The following is a 20,773-nucleotide window of genomic DNA, read 5'->3' as shown; positions in this document are numbered from 1 at the left end:
AGCATGTATTTATAGATGATTTGTGATTTTTGGTTTTTTGTTAACTGGGACCCCACCCCGTATTTAGTAGATGGGTAAACTCAATGTACAGTGATTAGATCTATAATTACTACATTAGGTAAGTTAAGATTTTACAAGTGTGGTAGAAACTCAAATCTAGATCTTTATTTTAGAAATTCTAACGCTCTACTAATTTTGTTAACCCTTGGGGCTAATGATTTGTGATGTTGCTACTACATTTGCCAGTTTTCAAGCAAAGCATATGATATAGTGCTGTTTGATAATCTTGAGTGTCAAACATGGATTGCTCTTTGTTTCAGCAATATTTTATTGTTCTGCTGGTCTGATATGGCTGTGATGAAACAAGAACAGAGGATATCTCATAAACTGGTGTCATGTCCAGCACAACTATGCATTGCATTTGACTTGCGAGTATTATTTAGTTGAAGGAATCTCTTTTGTTTCCTCGCGGTGCATAAGCTAATTGTATCTCTAAAAAAATATATTTTCCAACTGGGTGTGAGATTTGATGAAAAAATAAGTAGGGCTCTGCGTGATGAATTGAAACAGCCTTTGGAACATGGACCTACGTTTGATTTGCTAGTAATATTGTTGCAGATTCTAGGATAACGATAAACGTTGTGTAAATAAAGGGATTGCCATTGAATGTTTGTAGAGGTTGATTTGAGCTAAACCCGGCTCATGCTTGGCTTGGTATTATGGTCAATCGAGTATGAATTGAAGTTGGGGAAGTCCCAACTCAAATACATTGAAAAGTTGTTACTGGATCATCTTTTCGGATGATTTTTTATTTTTCTTGACAATTTTCCATTAATAATGGTGACAAATCTATCTTTTTCAATGATTCTTTATTTTTTTTTTTTAATAACGTTTATTCTTCCTTTGGAACATTTTTTTAATAGTCTATCATCAATTTGAATTCAAATTAGATTTTTTTGCATTTGAATTGAGTATGAACTGATTCTAGTTCAGATTTAACTCAGTTTAAATTTATTTCTAAAATACGCTTCAAATTCTCTGTTGTAAACAATATTAACCCTATTGTCAAACTTGCAGTTGATTGACAATTTTGTCATATAAATAAAAACTCTTATCATGCTCAGAACCAGAGTTCGGAGAAAAGAAATGAGATAACCCACACTACTTTATTGAATTGTTTAAAATTGTATTACATTAGAATCCCAGAAAGCACATTCAGTGGCCTCATCCTTGTAAACATTGTAAATGAATGCACAAGAAATGACATAATCCTTATTGTCTCAGTAACAACAAAAAACTCTGAAATCAAAATCTGGTATCTCGCTCCTTGAATGCAGCTAAATGAACCACCCCATTCAGAGCAGAAAAACAGGATTTCTGTTGGTCCTAATTTCGTTCTCCCATTTTCCTCCTGAATAGGATTGATTAAGCTAGCGTCCAATACCTCCGATTCCTCCAATACCACCAATTCCACCACCGCCTGCTCCACCACCAATACCACCACCTCCGACTACGCCACCTCCAATTTTACCGCCTCCGCCTACACTTCCTCCAATACCACCACCTGCACCACCACCAATACCACCGCCTCCAACTGCGCCACCTCCAATTTTACTACCTCCGCCTGCACCTCCTTCAATACCACCGCCTCCGAATGCGCCACCTCCAATTTTACCGCCTCCGCCTGCACCTCCTCCGATACCACCGCCTATGCCACCTCCGATACCACCACCTCCGACTACGCCACCTCCAATTTTACCACCTCCGCCTGCACCTCCTTCGATACCACCGCCTCCAACTGCGCCACCTCCAATTTTACCGCCTTCGCTTGCACCTCCTCCGATACCACCCCCTGCATCACCTCCGATACCACCGCCTCCGACTGCGCCACCTCCAATTTTACCGCCTCCGCCTGCACCTCCTTCAATACCACCGCCTGCGCCACCTCCAATACCACCGCCTCCGACTGCGCCACCTCCAATTTTACCGCCTCCGTCTGCACCTCCTTCGATACCACCGCCTCCAACTGCGCCACCTCCAATTTTACTACCTCCGCCTGCACCTCCTTCAATACCACCACCTCCGACTGCGCTACCCCCAATTTTACCGCCTCCGCCTGCACCTCCTCCGATACCACCGCCTACGCCACCTCCGATACCACCACCTCCGACTGCGCCACCTCCAATTTTACCACCTCCGCCTGCACCTCCTTCGATACCACCGCCTCCAACTGCGCCACCTCCAATTTTACCGCCTTCGCTTGCACCTCCTCCGATACCACCCCCTGCATCACCTCCGATACCACCGCCTCCGACTGCGCCACCTCCAATTTTACCGCCTCCGCCTGCACCTCCTTCGATACCACCGCCTCCGACTGCGCCACCTCCAATTTTACCGCCTCCGCCTACACCTCCTCCGATACCACCGCCTGCGCCACCTCCAATACCACTGCCTCCAACTGCACCACCTCCAATTTTACCGCCTCCGCCTGCACCTCCTTCGATACCACCGCCTGCGCCACCTCTGATACCACCGCCTCCGATTGCGCCGCCTCCGATACCGCCGCCTCCGACTGCGCCACCTCCAATTTTACCGCCTCCTCCTGCACCTCCTTCGATACCACCGCCTCCGACTGCACCACCTCCAATTTTACTGCCTCCGCCTGCACCTCCTCCGATACCACCGCCTGCGCCACCTCCGATACCACTGCCTCCGACTGCGCCACCTCCAATTTTACCGCCTCCGCCTGCACCTCCTCTGATACCACCACCTACGCCACCTCCGATACCACCGCCTCCAATTACACCACCTCCAATTTTACCGCCTCCACCTACACCTCCTCCGATACCACCGCCTCCGACTGTGCCACCTCCAATTTTTCCATCTCCACTTGCACCTGTGCTTGTACTGCCTCCAATATCACCACCTACGCCTGTGCCGCCTCCAATATTACCACCTGCGCCTCCACCTACACTGCCTCCAATACCACTGCCTGCACCACCTCTAATGTCACCACCTGCGCCTCCTTTAATACTACCACTTGCTTCTCCTTTTAAACTACCACTTGCACCCCCTCTAATACCACCGCCTGCGCCGCCTCCAATATCATCGATTGTGGTTGCTTTAATACCACTACTTGCGCCACCTCCAAAACCGCCTCCTACATCACCTCCAATACCACCACTTATGCTTCCACCTGCACCACCTCTAATACCACCACCTGCACTTGCACCACCTCCAATACCACCACCTGCACTTCCGCCACCTCCAATATTGCCGTTTGTGCCTCCTTTAATACTACCGCTTGCTCCTCCTTTAAAACTACTGCTTGCACCGCCTCCAATATCACCACCTATGCCTCCGTCTGCACCGCCTCCAATATTACCATTTGCACCTGCGCCACCTCCTATATTACCGCCTGCACCTGCACCACCTCTAATATTACCACCTGCCCCTCCGCTTGCGCCGCCTCCAATATTACCGGTTGCACTACCTCCAATTTCACCAGTTGCGTCTCCTTTAATATCAGCGTCTGTCCCTCCCCTAATATCACCGCTTGCGCCGCCTCCAATACCACCACTTGCACCTCCTCCAACACCACTGTCTGCATCCCCTCCAATATCACCTCCTACACCTCCTATAACACCACCATTTCCACTGCCTCCAACAGGGAAGCTTATGTCTCCTTTAATACCAAAGTCTGTGCCTCCACTCAAACCGGTTCCGATTGCTCCGGTCGGTTTGTTTGTGAGTGAACCCGATTTGAGTTTACAGAGGTCTCCGAATGACATTGGTGAGGTAAAGCCACTCCCTTGAATGATGAGTTCTGATAGTGCTTTATACATGGCTTCTGTGAAATGGAGTCCATCCCAGAATATATGACTAGCGGGGTCCTTGCAAGGGGCTGTGCCCATTGATCCACAAAGAGAATGCAACTTAAAGTTAAGAGGGCCACCTCCAGCCCCACAGCATGTCTGGAAGGGCTCTCCAAATTTGAATTTCTTGAGGTCTTGGAGTATGTGGTCGACTGCACCCCAGACGTCAGCATATATAATGTTACAATCGGGAAATCGTTTCTGCAATTCATTCAAGGACTTTATTAGGAGGTCGTTGTGACCCTTTATTACAGCGTTGGCCGGTGATGAACACCCATGAGCATCACGGTCCGTTGATTTACTTAGTAATAACTGTAATGGACAGCACCCTATTGGCGGTAATCCTTGAACCACAATGTACTTTGCACCTTTCTCTATTAATTCCTGCCATCAAAACGTGCAATAGTTAGCAACATTCTTCCAATATCAATCTTTCAAAATAGTACAGAGCAATATGTATAGATAAATAGGGAGTCCTACTGTAAGAAGCTTGGTAACTAGGCCACAGGTTGTTTCTGCCAGCGATTTCATGGAGAAAGGAGACCCAGATGAACCAAGAATACGAGCATAGTCATTCCCACCCATATCACCTATCCAGAATAGCCCATTTGCGATGTCCTCCTTGCAGGTTTTCTCATCTTTGCCCTTGCATTCCAAATCCTGAAGAAACTTGTTGAACCAATCTACTTCTGTTTGGAAGTTCGGTGGAGTCCCATTCCACATCAAGGAATGAGTGGTGTTAATTATTCTGTGCAAGAACTCGCTGGCAAGGGCCGTTGCTCCGCCGATAGCAAAATTGCAACCAGAAGAGAAGTCTGATGACTCGTTTTTAAAGGGTGGCAAGTAGGGTAAGCCAAGATCATCGCACAGGAAATCAACCATCAACTTCCCATTACATTGTCGGAACCCTTGTAGCTTCTCGTCACCTAATCTGGCACTGATGAGCTGAGCGATTATTTTACCAACGAAGGACTTAAGGCTACCCAACAACTGAGCATTCCCTGTGTCTGTAAACGAGTCTCCGAAGGCAAATACCTTGGAGAAGGAACCTTTGAAGTTGACTTGTACATTAACATCGATACCTCCAGAGCTTTCAGCGATTTTTCCATCACCTGGAGGGGATTCGGGAGCGTTTTTGTTGCCCGGAGGAGTGGTAGGAGATTCCTGAGTTGGCGAACCACCAGGAGGAGTTTCGGCATTTCCTGGAGGATTGTTGGGACCGGTACTCTTGTCATCAGCAATAGGATCAAATTCATCTTCTTGATCCACAATGGGAGGAGATTTGTTATCACTTGGAGGAGGATTGGCATTGCCTGCAGGAGGAGTGGTGGGAGTTTCGGGGTTATTTGGAATGCCATGCTTATTCCGGATAATTAGATGTGGCTTAAAAGTAGCTGAAGAAAGAGGGAAAGTTAAGAGAAGGAAGAAGATTACTGAAAAATACGGGAGCAAGTACTTGGAAGGCAACATTTTGTGAACTCAGGTGATGAAAACTGAACGAGTTGAAGATGTATATATAGTTGCGTGCCTTTCTTTTTTGGGAGTTTGATGAACGAAGCTCCATTGTTGTAGGGGAGACTTGGCTAGTTCTGCATTCAACTGCATTTTTCTTGGCTAAATTCCTGACTCTCCGATTGTGTCATGAGGAATATTTTTACTGACCAGGAAAGGAACCACCTGTCACTTTTTAATACTCACCAAGTAATTATGTAAAAATGAGTTTTGTTTTATTGTTTTCACTTAATATTTTGTAATTTTTTAAAAATTATTTTTGGATTATTGGAATTGGGTGATTGCCAAGTAGTACGGATTACACATTAAATTTATGGGCAAGTAAAAATTATATATAAATAAATGAAGATAATCAAGACTACTATTAGTTATATTAACAGTGATAATTACTTTACCACGATCTGGAACCAAATTTGAGAGAATATTCAATCATATGATAATTTATTATTAATTTTTTTTATTTAATATCATCGGTGTAACAATTTATTGATGGGACCACTGTTATATATATTATGTAAATTTCAATTGCATTATGTATGTATATAAATAACAATAAAATTATGTGTATATATATTTTTATATAATTTAGGTATATAAATAATATGTTATTATATGGTTATAAGATTTTGAATAAAAAATAAAATAATACTCAATTATATAATGATATATTATCTATATATTCAAATCTTATATAAAAAATATTTATAAAAGAAAAAAAATTAATTTATGCTCTTATATGACATTAACTATGTGCTTTTTTCTTTTGTCTATTAACCTAATCCTCACCAATTTCTGTTAATTAAAATACTTTATTTTTTTAACCACTTTTTTCTTATTATATATATACCCTAAAATATGCAATATTTAAAATATCTTTAGATTTTATACTCACTTAACTAAGATTCATCTAATCAAGTATAAATTCACTAGTTAAGCACATAAAACTCATTTAATTTTTCAGCCGAAACTGAGATATGAAATAAAATAAAATAAAAATATGAAATTTTTTAATGACTTTAATAATAGAAAGGTTGGTCGAATAGCTAGTCGATCAACCAAACGCCCAACCAACCGATAAAATTGGTTAACCGGGTGATTGGTCAGTTGATTAAGCATCAAACTACCTAATTTTTTTTTTTTAAATTGATTGACCGAGGAATTGCCTAGATACCACATGACCAACCAATCTAACTAATTTTAAATCTCATAATCTCTTCCTTTTAAATATGAAATCAAATAAAAAAATGATTATATTTATATAATTGAAGAAAATGAATATATATATATATATATATATATATATATATATATATATATATATATATATATATATATATGTATAAAAAGTAAAAAAATTGTATATTTTAATTAATATACTAATTAATTTAGTATTTATCTGTTTAATAAATTGTAAAACAGCTGGATATTTTAGTAATTGCACAATGCTAATCTTAGATTAGACTGATGAGTTGACGGAGCGATGGGCAGCTCCGTGTGCGAACAAAGGAGTTTAAAACGACCACGTTTCATATGTTATTGCAGCCGCGGAACACCTGGCTGTTTCTCACAATAGCAAGTACTATTCACTATCGGTCGTGTAACAATCTCATTGGTTGAAACCCTGTCACATGAACCAATTAAAACATAGTAAAGCCAAATTAGAGCAAGGGGGAAATACTAGTATGCTTCGCACTTGTAAGGTCAATATTTTCTAGGGTTTTTAAAAAATATTTTTAATTTTTTTATTGCAAGGTGATTTCCAATTGTGAAATTATTGATTTGCCAGATCTGAAGAGGAATCAAGTTGATTATGATCGATGGAAGTGTCGGAGAATCATGAATCAAATGGTCTGGATAATTCCGAATCGTCGGTTAGTCAGGTATGTTGTTGTATTTTAAGAGGTTTTGCTGTTGGTTGTATCTTACTTTTTGGTTTTAATTTGAAGAGTTTGTTTGCTCAAAGTTGATGTGGTTTTGATGATTATGAATGTAGGGAGGTGAGGCTGCGAGTGGTTTGCTATTTGCTGAAAATAAAGATGATTTGTTTGTTGATGCATCGGATGATTTAGATGATTCTAGAAATTCTGATAATGGAGAATTAGTTGCCAGTAATGAAGCTGAAGCCTTGATTTCTGAGGAAAAACCTGATGACTCTAAGAGGGAGAATCATCATCTTGCTGGAATTGAAAATGGGGCAAGAGATGATCCCTCGGTGGCTGAGCTGGAACGTTTGCGTGACTTGTTGGACAAAGCGGTTGATGAGAAAGATAGTAATGAAAAGGAATACAAGGTTAAATGGTTTTGTATCAGTTACTAATCAATTCATTGGTGTTTGTTGATTAATTTGTTTCTGGTATTGAAGAGTTTGTGATGCTTGCAGGAAGAAAGAAAGATCCTTGTGGAAGAACTTGCTAATCTTCGTCACCAGCTGAAGGTTTTGACTGGGAAAGAGTTGTTGCCAGGTGAAAATGTTGGTGGGTTTGATCAAGCGGTAGGTGAAAGTGAGGAAAAAACTCAACTGGTAGATGCTCCTTTACATGAGTTAATGAGTGAATGCTCAGAGTTTCTCAGAAGTGCTCTGGAGTTGCGGACACAGAATGAGAATACAATCCTGGAACTTAATGCAGTTATTCATGCGAAGGATCAAGAGATTCAGGATCTCAATGAGAAGGTTACTGAGCTCTCTGTTTCACAAGCTGGCATGGCATCTGAGGTTCAGCTTGAGAGAGACCAGTATGTTGAGGCTGTTACAGATAGGATGTTGGCTTATCTTGTAACAGTAGTTAATCAAGAAGAGTTCTTGGATAATTCAGTTGTTGGGAAAATCACTAATGTTGAGAGAAGCACTTATTTGTTGATTGAGAAGTATAACCAGATGCTTTATGAAATTTATCAACTTGGACAGTGTTTGTCGAAGACTGAGGTTGACTTTAGAGTGCAAGAAGAGTTTGGAACAGTGTTTTCTGCTGCCCGTGATGAGTTACTTGAGTTCAAAAGAAGGGAAGTGGAGTTAGTGGAAAAAGCAAGCCATCTAGAAGATGAAAATAAAAAGTTTGTCGAACAAGTTGAGAAGGACAGAGAAATGGTTGAAGCAGTGAAAGCTGAACTTTCCAAAACTAAAATGGAACTTGAGCAGGAAAAGACAAGGTGTACTAATACCAAAGAAAAGCTTAGCTTGGCTGTGACAAAAGGGAAGGCACTGGTTCAGCAGCGGGACTCACTGAAACAATCTCTGTCAGAGAAAATGACTGAGCTTGAGAAATGCCTATCTGAGTTGCAAGAGAAGTCAAGTGCTCTTCAGGTTGCTGAATTAAGTAAGGAAGAGTTGGTCAAAAGTGAAAATTTGGTTGCATCACTACAAGATATGCTCTTGCAGAGGAACATGATTCTTGAAAAATCTTTAGAAAATATTTCTCAGATTGATGTGCCAGAGGAACTTCAATCAATGGATTTGGGGGAGAGAGTAAAATGGCTGGTCAATGAGAGAAATGAACTAAAGGTTGTATCTATGGAATTCAGCAAATTGAAAGAAGCCATTTCTTTGATTGAATTACCCGAAACTGTTTCATTTTCTGACCTGGAATCTCGTTTGGGTTGGCTTAAGGAATCATTTGATCAGGCCAAAGACGGAGAAAAGCTGTTGCTAGATGAACTTGGCAGAACAAAGGAAGTTGCACACAATGAGATTGATCGATTGAGTGCTTCACTTTCAGCAGAGTTACAAGAGAAGGAATATGTTATAAAGGAGTTGGATGACATGACGATTAAATATGAAGAAATTGCTCAAAAGATCAATAAAGTCACACTGGAGAAGGATCAGATGATGAGATTGTTGCTCGAGGAATCTGGAATGGTAATAGAAGAACAAGATGGGGTCTTTCAGACTTCTGATCTTACCACGCTTATTAATAAATGCTTTGGGAAGATAAGAGAAAAAGCCCATACCTCTTTTGATACTGCTGGTGCTGATATTGAAATGTTTGAAAGAATGCAAAGTCTTTTGTATGTAAGGGACCAGGAGTTGATACTTTGTGAGCAATTACTTGAGGAAGATGCACTGGTAAGTTTGCACTTGAATGATATAACAAATGAATTAAGAGCTGCATCTGAAGAGCTTGGTGCGCTGAAGGCGGAAAAAGACTCTCTGGAGAAAGATCTTGAACGGTCAGAGGAGAAATCTGCTTTGCTAAGGGAGAAGTTATCCATGGCAGTTAAGAAAGGAAAGGGATTGGTTCAAGATCGAGAAAAGTTGAAATTTGAACTGGGCGAAAAGAACTCAGAGATTGAGAACTTAAGGCTCAACTTACAGCAGCAAGAATCTACAGTTTCCGAGTGCAAGGACCAGATCAACAGTTTGTTAACTGATTTAGAAAACTTGAAAGTTCAAGTAGGTGAAAAGAACTCAGAAATTGACCAGTTAAGGCTCAACTTACAGCAACAAGAATCTATAGTTTCTGAGTACGAGAATCAGATCGGTAGATTCTCAACTGATTTAGAGCGCATCTCAAAGTTGGAGGCCGATGTTGTTGGTATGAATGATCAGCGCAATCAACTCGAGCAGTTTTTATCAGAGAGCAATAAGATGTTGCAGAGAGTTGTCGAATGTGTTGATCATATTGTTCTTCCAATTGATTTGGTTTTTGAAGAGCCTGTGGAAAAGTTGAACTGGATTGCTGGGTACATCAATGAATGCCAGGATAGCAGGATGTCTTTGGAGCAAGAATTGGGAACAGTGAAAGAGGAAGCCAATTCTCTGGCTAGCAAGTTTGCAGAAGTCCAAGCAACTCTTAAGTCACTGGAGGATTCCTTGTTAGCTGCAGAGAAGAAGAGTACTCAACTTGCTGAAGAAAAGAGGGAAATAGAAGTTAGTAAGGAAAATGTTGAACATGAGTTAGAGAAGGCAATAGATGAAGCCCGATCCCAAACTAGTAAGTTTGCTGAAGCTTTTGCAAGTAGCAAGTCACTTGAAGATGAGTTGTTGAGGGCAGAAAAGTATATTTCTGTGCTCACCAGTGAGAAAGAAGAGGCTCAAGGTAGCAGAGCCGCTGCTTTAATGGAACTAGAGAAAGTTTCAGAGGGACTTGCATCGCAGACAAGCAAACTAACCGAGGCATATAAAACAATAAAATCTCTTGAAGATGCACTATCTCAGGCAGAGACTACTGTTGCATCACTTACAGAACAAAATAATGAGGCGCAAGCTGGCAGAACCATTTTGGAGAGTGAGATGCAAAAGCTGAAAGATGAAGCTGAGTCTCATGCTGTTAAGTTGGCAAATGCATACACAACTATAGAATCGCTGGAAGATGCATTGGCGAGGGCACAGAATGTTGTTTCTGTACTTGAAGGTGAAAAGAGAATTGCGGAGGAGGAGATATCGACACTTAATTCCAAGTTGAATGCATGCCTTGAAGAGTTGGCTGGAACAAGTGGCAGCTTTGAAAGTAGGTCTGTGGAGCTCATTGGGCATCTTAATGATCTTCTAATTCTTATGAAAGATGAGAGGCTTTTATCAATTGTGAAACAGTGCTGCAAGAGGAAAATTGAGGGCTTGCAGGATATAGACCTGGTCATGAAGCACATAATGGACCAGGTTGTTGGCATAGATCCAGGAGAGCCTGTAAGACCCTCTGACAATGAGGTAATTTGCCTCCAGTATTTATCCAGAGATTAGATCTCATTCAATGACATATAATTTTCTCATACAGTTGGGATTTTCAATAACAATGAATGCACCAATATTCAAACTATGTTGCACTTCAAGAAAATGGGTTTCATTAAATAATTTACATTTTTCAACTATGTTCGGTTCTCTCTTTCACTCTGTCTATCTGTGCATAAAATGAGAAGACATTTTCTTTGTTTCTCTTTGGCTAAGTTGTTATGGTTTCTCTCTTATTAACGGCTTAACTTTTGAACTTATTTCAGGGAAGTTCAGATGTGAACAAGTTTTTCATAAATGACCTTGACAACATTGAAATAGAGAATGAAGAGTTAATAGTGGCAGATGCAAACAATATATCTTTCTCTTTCAGAAAGGCTGCAGAAGGGTTTCAGATGAGAAACAAAATTCTTGCTGATAAGTTAGAAGGTTTCTCAACTTTCCTTGATGAATTTATTGCTTCTTTGTTGAGAAAATTGCAGACAACAAGGGATGAAGTTATAAAAATGGCTCAGAGCATTGAATCTTTGAACCAAAAACTGAAGATTATGGAAGTGTATAAAAAGGAACATGAGGAAGCTACGCAGAGCTTAGAAAATGACATTACAATGCTACTGTCTGCTTGTAGTGATGCTACCAGAGAACTGCAGTTTGAAATGAAAAATGATCTGCTAGAACTGAATTCAGTTCCCGAGCTTGGTAAACTGAACCACAGTATTTTCCAAGAAGTGAAAGAAGTTGGTGGTGACACAGCAGAGCACCAGAAGAAGCTTGATGGCAACAAATACCTTGAGGCAGCGGAAAAGCTGCTATCTTCCACCAGGAAAGCTCAAAGTCTGACTAAATTGTTTGAGAGTACAAGCACTGTGGCAGCCTCTACAATCAAAGATTTACAGAAAAAATTGCATGAAACCTCAAAATTTTTTGAAAAATCCATAGAAGAAAGAGATCTATACCAAAATATGGTTTCCAAGTTGGAGACTGATGCTGATTCATTAAAAGATTCATGTACTGTGGCAGCCTCTACAATTCAAGATTTACAGAAAAATTTACATGAAACCTCACAAGCTTATGAAAAAGCCATAGAAGAAAGAGATGTATACCAAAATATGGTTTCCAAGTTGGAGATTGATGCTGATTCATTAAAAGATTCAAGTACTGTGGCAGCCTCTAGAATTCAAGATTTACAGAAAAAATTGCATGAAACCTCAAAAGCTTATGAAAAAGCCATAGAAGAGAGAGATCTATACCAAAATATGGTTTCCAATTTGGAGACTGATTTGGATTCATTAAAAGATTCATATAGAGAGCTGGGTCTCAAAGTAGAGGATTACCAAGCCATCAAAGAAAAGTTGAAAGAAAAAGAGGCAGAAGTTTCATCATTTTACGACAGCTTGTCATTGAAAGAACGAGGTGAATTCTATTTGTTCTAATCCTTTTCAACATAGTAGTTGTTGTTGTGTACTTAACTAATTATTTGCAATTTACTTTTACCGAGGCAGAGGCATCTCTTTTGTCAGCTTCTCAGGTGAGGCAGCTTTTCGACAAGATAACTGGAATCGAAATCCCTGTTCCAGAATCAGAGGTAGGAGATCTGGAGCCTGAAAGTTCAACTGATTTGAAGAAGTTATTCTGCATTATTGATAGTGCAGCTGGGTTGCTGCATCAAGTAAACTCACTAAACCTGGAGAAAGAAGAACTGGAGTTAACCCTATCAACACAAACTGCTGAAATTGAGCATCTGAAGGGAGAAGTTGAAATACACGTTACAAACAAGCAAGACTCTGAAATGCTGAAAAGTGAGCTCTCTGACCTCACAATTGGTTTGAAGAAAATTATTAGTATATTGGGATGCAATGAAGATGATGTTGACCAAAACTCTACCGGTCTGAGAGGGATCTTATCAATAGTAGAGAAGCAGGTGATGACCCTGCTTTCAGAAGCTGAAAACTCAAAATCCAAAATCCAAGAACTTGGTACCGAGTTGCTTGGGAGCCAAAGGGTCATAGATGAATTGGCAAACAAAATAAAGGTACTTGAAGATTCGGTTCAAGTTAGGACTATTGAGCCAGAGATTGTCCAAGAAAGGAGCATCTTTGAATCACCTTCAGTGCCCAGTGGCTCAGAGATATCTGAAATTGAAGATCCGGTTGGTATTTTTGTTCTAATCATTTTATAACTTAACACGAGTTTATTAGTGAGCACCTCCTGAAGTTTAGTGCATGTCTTGTTTGCTTGTTATTGGGGTTGAATTTGATCTGAGCTAAACCCAATAAGGCCTGACTTGAGATCGGTTCAAATCCAAAAGGCCAGTTTGAGATTGACTCAAAATTGGCAAGTTGAGACTAAAAAACAATTTAACTTTAGATTTAATCCAAGCCGGCTTGAACTTGATTATTTAAATCGACTCAAACTCGATTCGATTATAAAATTGAGCCCAATCCATAGCTCAAACTTGACTTGTTCGATCCAAGCCGCAATCTGAGCTTGAATAGCTTAGATTGAATACAACCCTACTCTCATATGATATTTGGTGTTCTTACATTTTTTTTTTGAATGGGCGTCTGAGAGTTAGACTTAATTGTCTGGACCAAGAAGAAACAAGAGTATAGAAATAATCTATGCATCAAAAGAATCATAAATTTTCTGCTTGCTTTACAGCTTGTTTCATAATATTCTGGCTTCCTATTTGTTAACATTGGCCAATATGTAAAGCTACACCTGTCTCCATGAAATTTTAATCTAAATTTGGAAGGTAAACAATAGTAGCTGTAATGTGTGTATAAGAGTAACTATATGCAGCATCATTATTGTAGAGTTGCAATGCTATATATTTCTGTGGAAAGATTTATGCTTGTTTCCAAATCTAGTTTTGGTATAATTCATATTATTTCTTGATTTTGTTGGAGATAGAGAACTGCATGTAAAACATCGTTGTGTTCTGATGCTTATGCAGGGAACACTTGGAAATAAATCAGTATCTCCTGTTGCTTCCTCTGCTCACGTGCGAACTATGAGGAAGGGATCCACTGATCATCTCGCAATCAATATTGACTCTGAATCTGCTCGCCTGGTTAATAGTAGTGAGGAAACTCATGATGAGGACAAAGGTACACATCATTATAGGGTTTCCTAATTTCCCAAATATTATGTCGCAAAAGCTTGGAGACTTATCCAATTTCATTCGTTGTTTTCTGCAGGTCATGTATTCAAGTCTCTTAACACAACAGGACTCATTCCAAGGCAGGGAAAGATGCTTGCAGATCGAATAGACGGAATCTGGTAAAGCTCTAGATTTCTATTCAAATATGGCATTAAAGAAAAGAAAGCGCTATTTTGTAGAATCATGATAACTAAGACTAAGGAATTAACAGTATGTCGGTTTATAATTTTACAGGGTATCTGGTGGTCGAATTTTGATGAATCGTCCAAGAGCAAGACTAGGCGTTATTGTCTATTGGCTTTTCTTGCATATATGGCTTCTAGGAACCATTTTGTAACAAAGTCTGTGATCGTCTATCATCTGAACTATCAATGTTCTCGTTTCATGCCAGCGATTGAAACTCTGGCATGAAACTTGTATCATAGATAGATGTAACGTTGTCATTCTTTCCTCTTATTTTTCCTTACCCACACTTTGTAATCTGGAGAGGTGCAGGTGCAGGTGCAGGTGCCCTCCGGTGCTGGTTCGGAATGTGTTGGTATAAACCTATTCATTCTTTATTCTGCGTCTCTGCGATTGCATTTTAGGGGTTGCAGAGAGTGCTCTAAGCTTGGCAAATAATTTACATTTGTCATCTCCTCTATATACATGTTTTTAATTGGAACATTAAGCAATAGATTCATGCATGATAGATGAACGTATGAAGATAACTCAGTCTAGAAATTTTGTTTCCTTTTATGTCACTTGTACAATGACAATAATAACAAGGCCAAAAGGTCATTTCCCATTTAAGTTTATATGCTTTTTCAAAATCATAATTATATGGTTAAAAAAACCCAAAATTATATTCATTTGTCTAAAATCTCAATTAGAGTTAGAAATAAAATTATTATTTAACAAAAAAAATTTAAAAACTAAAATTTTATAATTTTCTTTCACCCAAAAATTAAAAAATCAATATTTCCTCCTTAGGGTTTGAAAATCATTGTCTGGGATGACAAATTGTGTCGTTTCTGGTTCCATTGATTCTTTCTTCTAGCTTATCTCTTCCTGTCGATCAAATCTCAACCACTGGCTAAACAAATGACAAAAATGAAATCGTCTTTGTTAAAGTGTTTTTGTTTCAAACGAACTTGAGACCTCTAACGATCCTCTTTGTTTCAAACGAAGACACTCCAATGAAAACGATTTCTCGTCTTTGTGGGAGGAAATCCATTTCATCGGTGATTGAGACTTGATTAATAGAGAGAGATAAATCGGAAGAAAGAGTCAATGCGACCAGAAAAGATCATATCTAGCAACAGTTTGCAAACCTTATGGGGGAAATGTTGATTTTTCAAAGTTGGGGTGGGGCAAAATTCTGATATTTTTAAACTAAGGGAGGAAACATAATAAAACTTTAGTTTTTAAAATGTTTTTTATTAAATGACGGTTTTACCTTTAATTTTAACTGAAATTTTAAACAGATGGATGAGACTTGGACTTTTCAAATTCTATGAGTATAATTTTGAAAATGCATCTAAATTTGGGAAAGAAACAATCTTTTGATCTAATAACAATAATAATAAAATTATGTATATATATATTTAATATATAATTTAAATATATAAATAATATATCATCATATGGTTAAATAATTTTAAATTAAAAATAAAATAATATATAATTATATAATAATATACCACCAACATATTAAAATTGTCTTAAAAAAAAAAGAGAGAATAAGGTGCTTCTTCTCAAAAGAGACCATGCAATGAGCTGTTTATCTTTAGAGAATTAAGAGTCTTATTTCATGGACCTTTTATTTCATCTAAAGTGCTGGTGCTGCATTTCCAAAACCACCCATCAGAGAAACCACGTGGCGTGATGGGCGAATTTCGGAAATTACCGGGAGTAAATAATACGATAAAGTTGATTTCTTTTCCATCTCCATTTCATAGCTTCTCCCTCCATTCTCAAGCTGAAACAACTCAAGAAACCACCAAAGCCAAGAACCTGAAGCGGTAGAAATAGAATTTTTCTTCTTGCGAAGATTACTATTTTTGTTCTTTTCCCCCTTCTTGTTTTTTGTATGTATAGTATATATATGAGTAATATGAACGGAGCCTGTTCTCAACAGATAAATTGCACCCTTCTGAAGTTAGAGGTTGATATCGATCATGGGGTTGCTCGCTATCAACTATTGGCAGATAGCAAGTCATGAATCTACCACTCACTTACTTTCCCCTGTTTCTGCATCATTCAGTAAGTCTTACTTACTAGATTTTTTCTAGTCTTGCTGCTTGCTTTGATTGTTGCAAAGTTGTGACATTTGTGTAGGTGCAAAGTTCAATTGCCTTCGTAGTGGTGTCAAATCACGAAAGGTGTTTTCAACCTTCTATTGTGTTTTCTATATCCTATAACAACGATGACAATGGCGAAATTCTTGTCACTGACGGAAAACTTATTTTTGAAGGATTTAAATTTTAGCATTAAGGCATTTGCAAGAAGGAAGTCTATGAAGAAACTCAAGAGAAATGATCAATTGCGTTTAACCAAAGAAACCAATGTTGTACCAAATGGACCTACTGCAAAAGTTGATTATGTTAAAGATGGGAGTGACGTGTCCTCTGTTGATAATTTTGCCGCACAGAAATTAACTGCCTTCCCTGCAAGAAGTAGTGTGCTTCAAGCATGCACTCTTACATGTGGAGTATTGGCTGCTCTGGGTTTAATAATTCGACAGGTTTTATATTGTTCTCCTGCCTTGATTCACTTACTTTGCTCATATTTGTTGGTACCTCACAATTTGAAGCCGAATTTGTGAATTTGGGGCTTGTTTCTGAGACTTCAATTCTTGCTTCTATTACAGTTTGAACAGGAATTTTGTAATTTGGGGCTTGTTTCTGAGACTTCAATTCTTGTTTCTATCACAGTTTGAACAGGAATTTTGTGGGTGGAATTTTTTGCTCAAGTAAAATATTATCTGTTGTGTTTTATTTGTAAATTTTTAGGTATCTCATGTTGCCTTTGTGGAAGGATTGCCGATCCATGACTGCTCCACCGAAGTATCATGTATAAATTTCATCCTCGTCCTCATTTGCTTAGAAAGAGTTTGTTTCATCATGAAAGGAACATGTTGCTTCTTACCTTTTTTGCAAATAATAAAGTATAAAGAGGCAACTTTGATTGGGGAGTAAACAATTAGTTTTATACATATGCTTTGTCTAGTTGCTCAAGCTTTTCTTTTTGAAGTGGGTTGGTCTATTTGATGTTTTTGATTTGGGCAGAAATTTTTGTTATTAATTGAGAGTAGTAATTCCACTCAGTCATCATTTTTACTTTGTGTGCAGTTGGTATTGAGATATGGCACCTTGAGTTGATATCAGGTTTAGTTATACTGATATCATCATGCCGATATCTACTGTTGAAGGCATGGCCAGATTTTGCTGAGTCTAGTGAAGCAGCCAATCAACAGGTAGCTCAACTCATTTTCTAACATTGTCTTGGAAGAAACTTAATCAAACTTGCTATGTATCATTTCTAGACGTTTATCGTCTCTATTAACAGTAATATTTTTACTAGTAAGAGGTGTTATCGTGTTGAACTTGTTCCGTATCCACTTTATGTTGAATGTCACAATGGAAGAAAGCTGTACAGTTCTTTATTATATTCTAATGGCTACCTGTTTTCTGACGCAGGTCCTTACTTCTCTTGAACCTTTGGATTACTTAGTCGTTGCTTTTTTGCCTGGGGTTAGTGAGGTAGGCAGTGTAATTATATTTGCTTCTCATAGTTAAAATTCAACTGGTATTCTGATGCTGCCTGCATCTATGGGCTGTCAGGAACTCCTCTTCCGTGGTGCACTATTACCACTTTTTGGAGCCAATTTGACGAGTGTCTTGGTGGTTGCTACTATTTTTGGTGTTCTACATTTGGGCAATGGTCGAAAGTATTCCTTTGCTGTCTGGTACTCATCTTGATTCAATGGAAGTTTTTTCTGTGTAACATATATTGATCATACTGGAATACCCATTTTCACATCTTATATTTGGATTCTGTCGCTGCAATTTTCTGCCACATCTTCTGTATTTGATGATTGAACTAAAGTGTCAGTTTTCTACTAATCAACATTTCATTCTTAAATATTACCATATGAACAACTTTGACATCTTATAACTTTCCAAGGTTGGATTTCAAGAAACCCCATTTTGTAATAAAGTGAAAAATATGAAAGAATATGTTACTCATTCCTTGTTCAGTTCATTATCTTGAAATTTCTGAATTACTTTTTGTTCAATGGTGATTTTATTCGTTACCTGATTCAGGGCAACCTTTGTCGGCTTCCTTTATGGTTATGCAACTATAGTATCAAACAGCATCATTGTGCCAATGGCTTCTCATTCGTTGAACAATTTGGTTGGAGGAATTTTATGGCACTACACATCAAGGCCATCAAACTCAAAGTAGATATCATACGATGCTTTCAATGTAGTATCTTGTCATTCAAGTTCTGAAAATCGCTCTACAAAAGGCTTTCGGTTGTATATTCCCATTAGGCGTTTTGCCCAGGTGTGATATGTTCAAACATCTCTATGCATTCATGATGAATGCAGACTGAATTCTATATAGGACCCAGGTAAATACATGCACAAATTTTACTTTACGTCTTCCTGAGAATGTAATATAAGCATTTAGTTTATGAACATTTTCTGAAATCTTCCCAACAATGGCTTTTCTGGGATTTATCTTATTTTTCTGAAGCTGTATTTTAACTGCTAAAAGGATTGAGCTGTATATGCAATCCTTTTAGGGAAACTCTTCCGATGGGTTGCTTTATTCTATTCCTTCATTGAAGTACAAATGTATGAAAAAGGATTAGGCCTTTTGTGCCTAAAATAGTTTTGGAAGTGATTTTTAGCTCCCACATAACATATCTTTAAGCTCCACTTTTAAATTTATTTTTTAGTAAATTTAATCTTAATTTAAATTACTAGAAATAATATTATGACTTCTAAATACCTTCATTCCTACACTTTTGTATCATAATTTCTATAAAAGAAGTTGTATCCAAATTATTGTTGGATTTAATTTGAATTGTTTGAATTCGAATCAAACAACTCTAATTCGAGTTAAGAATTAAGTTTATTTTTCATCAAATGAGTTAAATTAGAATTGATCCGAACATTTAAATTCAAAATTACATTATTTTTTAATTGAATTTAAATTTTAATTTATCAATCTCGAATTGACTGTTTTATGTTAGAGTTAATCTTAAATGGGGTCGAGTCAATTTAGTCTTATGTCCGGTAACTTAACCCTTATATGTATTCATATAAATTTTTAAATTCAAATTAAGTTGATTATAGATAAACTAACTAAAGTAATTAAGAGTGGTGTTATGTGCATTGATAATGTATATTAATTTATGTGTTGATAATGATGTGTTACAGTTTAATTGAATATTTTTTTATTTTTAATTTAAAATAATCTAATAGTATAAATACCCGTAATTATTAATTCCTTTAATCATTATATAGTATATTTATGTAAATATTAATTATAAATTAATAACTTTATAGATGAATGAAATACATATAATAAACAATAACACTATATGCACTTAATTTTAAATCAATAAAATTATGAGTATACATTTTTAATATACAATTTAAGTATACTATGTCACCATATATTTGGATGATTTTAAATTAAAAATAAAATAACAATTAATCATATAATGACACATTATCTGTATATTAAATTATGTTTCAAAGGTGTGTACATATAACATTACTTATTTTGAATACTTATATAGATACACAAATAATGATATGTTAGCATCTAAAATATATTATTATACAATTAATTGATTTTAAGTTAATAATAAAATAACATATAACAGATAATCTTGTATTGCTTAAGAGTAGTTGCATTACAATCACATAATGATATATCATCTGTATATTTAAATTATGTTTTAAAAATGTGTACATATAATATTATTTATTTTGAATACTTATATAAATATATAAATAATAATATATTATCATCGAAAATATATTATTATATAATTAATTAATTTTAAATTAATAATAAAATAGGAAAGGATAATCTTGTATTGCTCAGGACTAGTTGCATTGCACTGTAATAAAATTTCCATGATTATGGGGATTTGATTATCTGTATTTCGCTGGTTTTTTTCTTAAATTATTATCCGTATTTCACTGGTATTACCGATCTTGGAAATCTGATTTGGCAAGAATGTAATCCCTCCCTCCTTACCAAAATTTTACATTCTGTTTTTTTTTCATCCATGCCAAAACCCTACATCTCATAATATAAATACCAGAGCTTGGGATTTTGCTCTTACGTATATATCTATTTATATTCTTCCTCTCGTAACTGATCGACCCAGATGATGAAGTCATTGGCAATAGTGTTTGTGTTATTCTCCATCTTCTCTGCAGCTTTTATCACTGTAGATGCGGCCATTTATCGCTTCCCATCCTCCATTAATACTCAGCATCTCCATCCAGATGAAACTGTTATTGTTTATCGTACGTACTGTTTATCTTCCTA

General features: G+C 37.4%; 3 protein-coding genes across 5 annotated transcripts; 2 read left to right on the top strand and 1 right to left on the bottom strand.

Annotated features, from left to right (window-relative positions):
* Positions 1–1,147: 1,147 nt before the first annotated feature.
* LOC123214373 (uncharacterized PE-PGRS family protein PE_PGRS54-like) lies at positions 1,148–5,345 on the bottom strand. Its single transcript, XM_044634113.1, has 2 exons — positions 4,356–5,345; positions 1,148–4,259 (listed from the first exon to the last, which is right to left on the bottom strand). The coding sequence occupies exons 1-2, from the start codon at positions 5,343–5,345 to the stop codon at positions 1,431–1,433; spliced, it is 3,819 nt and encodes a 1,272-aa protein (XP_044490048.1). The 3' UTR covers positions 1,148–1,430.
* A 1,701-nt stretch (positions 5,346–7,046) lies between these two features.
* LOC123213329 (COP1-interactive protein 1) lies at positions 7,047–14,911 on the top strand. Of its 2 annotated transcripts, XM_044632739.1 has the most exons (9): positions 7,047–7,087; positions 7,174–7,267; positions 7,381–7,677; positions 7,768–11,028; positions 11,316–12,462; positions 12,552–13,198; positions 14,006–14,159; positions 14,250–14,331; positions 14,447–14,911. In XM_044632739.1, exons 2-9 carry the CDS (start codon positions 7,205–7,207, stop codon positions 14,547–14,549), a joined length of 5,754 nt encoding a protein of 1,917 aa, XP_044488674.1. In that variant the 5' UTR covers positions 7,047–7,087; positions 7,174–7,204; the 3' UTR covers positions 14,550–14,911. The 2 variants fall into 2 exon arrangements, with proteins under 2 accessions (XP_044488674.1, XP_044488673.1); XM_044632738.1 differs by lacking the exon at positions 7,047–7,087 and having other exon boundaries at positions 7,105–7,267.
* Positions 14,912–15,995: 1,084 nt separating this feature from the next.
* Positions 15,996–19,092, top strand: LOC123213213. Of its 2 annotated transcripts, XM_044632599.1 has the most exons (9): positions 15,996–16,215; positions 16,332–16,456; positions 16,532–16,575; positions 16,668–16,937; positions 17,206–17,266; positions 17,545–17,669; positions 17,893–17,955; positions 18,037–18,161; positions 18,520–19,092. In XM_044632599.1, the coding sequence occupies exons 2-9, from the start codon at positions 16,372–16,374 to the stop codon at positions 18,659–18,661; spliced, it is 915 nt and encodes a 304-aa protein (XP_044488534.1). In that variant the 5' UTR covers positions 15,996–16,215; positions 16,332–16,371; the 3' UTR covers positions 18,662–19,092. The 2 variants fall into 2 exon arrangements, with proteins under 2 accessions (XP_044488534.1, XP_044488535.1); XM_044632600.1 differs by lacking the exon at positions 15,996–16,215 and having other exon boundaries at positions 16,515–16,575.
* The last annotated feature ends 1,681 nt before the right edge of the window (positions 19,093–20,773 follow it).

Source organism: Mangifera indica, chromosome 4 (assembly GCF_011075055.1).
Source record: "Mangifera indica cultivar Alphonso chromosome 4, CATAS_Mindica_2.1, whole genome shotgun sequence".
NCBI classification, from domain to species: Eukaryota; Viridiplantae; Streptophyta; class Magnoliopsida; order Sapindales; family Anacardiaceae; genus Mangifera; species Mangifera indica.
This window is presented reverse-complemented; position numbering and strand designations above follow the sequence as displayed.

What these genes read in the sequence shown, in the direction of transcription:
- LOC123213213 (XM_044632599.1), top strand. Translation starts at nt 16,372, where the DNA reads ATGGGGTTGCTCGCTATCAACTATTGGCAGATAGCAAGTCATGAATCT. An exon ending in CCCTGTTTCTGCATCATTCA is followed by an intron (nt 16,457 to 16,531) that starts GTAAGTCTTACT and finishes ACATTTGTGTAG; the next exon opens with GTGCAAAGTTCAATTGCCTT. An exon ending in TGGGTTTAATAATTCGACAG is followed by an intron (nt 16,938 to 17,205) that starts GTTTTATATTGT and finishes GTAAATTTTTAG; the next exon opens with GTATCTCATGTTGCCTTTGT.
- LOC123214373 (XM_044634113.1), bottom strand. Translation starts at nt 5,345, where the DNA reads ATGTTGCCTTCCAAGTACTTGCTCCCGTATTTTTCAGTAATCTTCTTC. An exon ending in TAGTTACCAAGCTTCTTACA is followed by an intron (nt 4,260 to 4,355) that starts GTAGGACTCCCT and finishes TTTTGATGGCAG; the next exon opens with GAATTAATAGAGAAAGGTGC.
- LOC123213329 (XM_044632739.1), top strand. Translation starts at nt 7,205, where the DNA reads ATGGAAGTGTCGGAGAATCATGAATCAAATGGTCTGGATAATTCCGAA. An exon ending in CCGAATCGTCGGTTAGTCAG is followed by an intron (nt 7,268 to 7,380) that starts GTATGTTGTTGT and finishes TTATGAATGTAG; the next exon opens with GGAGGTGAGGCTGCGAGTGG. An exon ending in GTAATGAAAAGGAATACAAG is followed by an intron (nt 7,678 to 7,767) that starts GTTAAATGGTTT and finishes TGATGCTTGCAG; the next exon opens with GAAGAAAGAAAGATCCTTGT.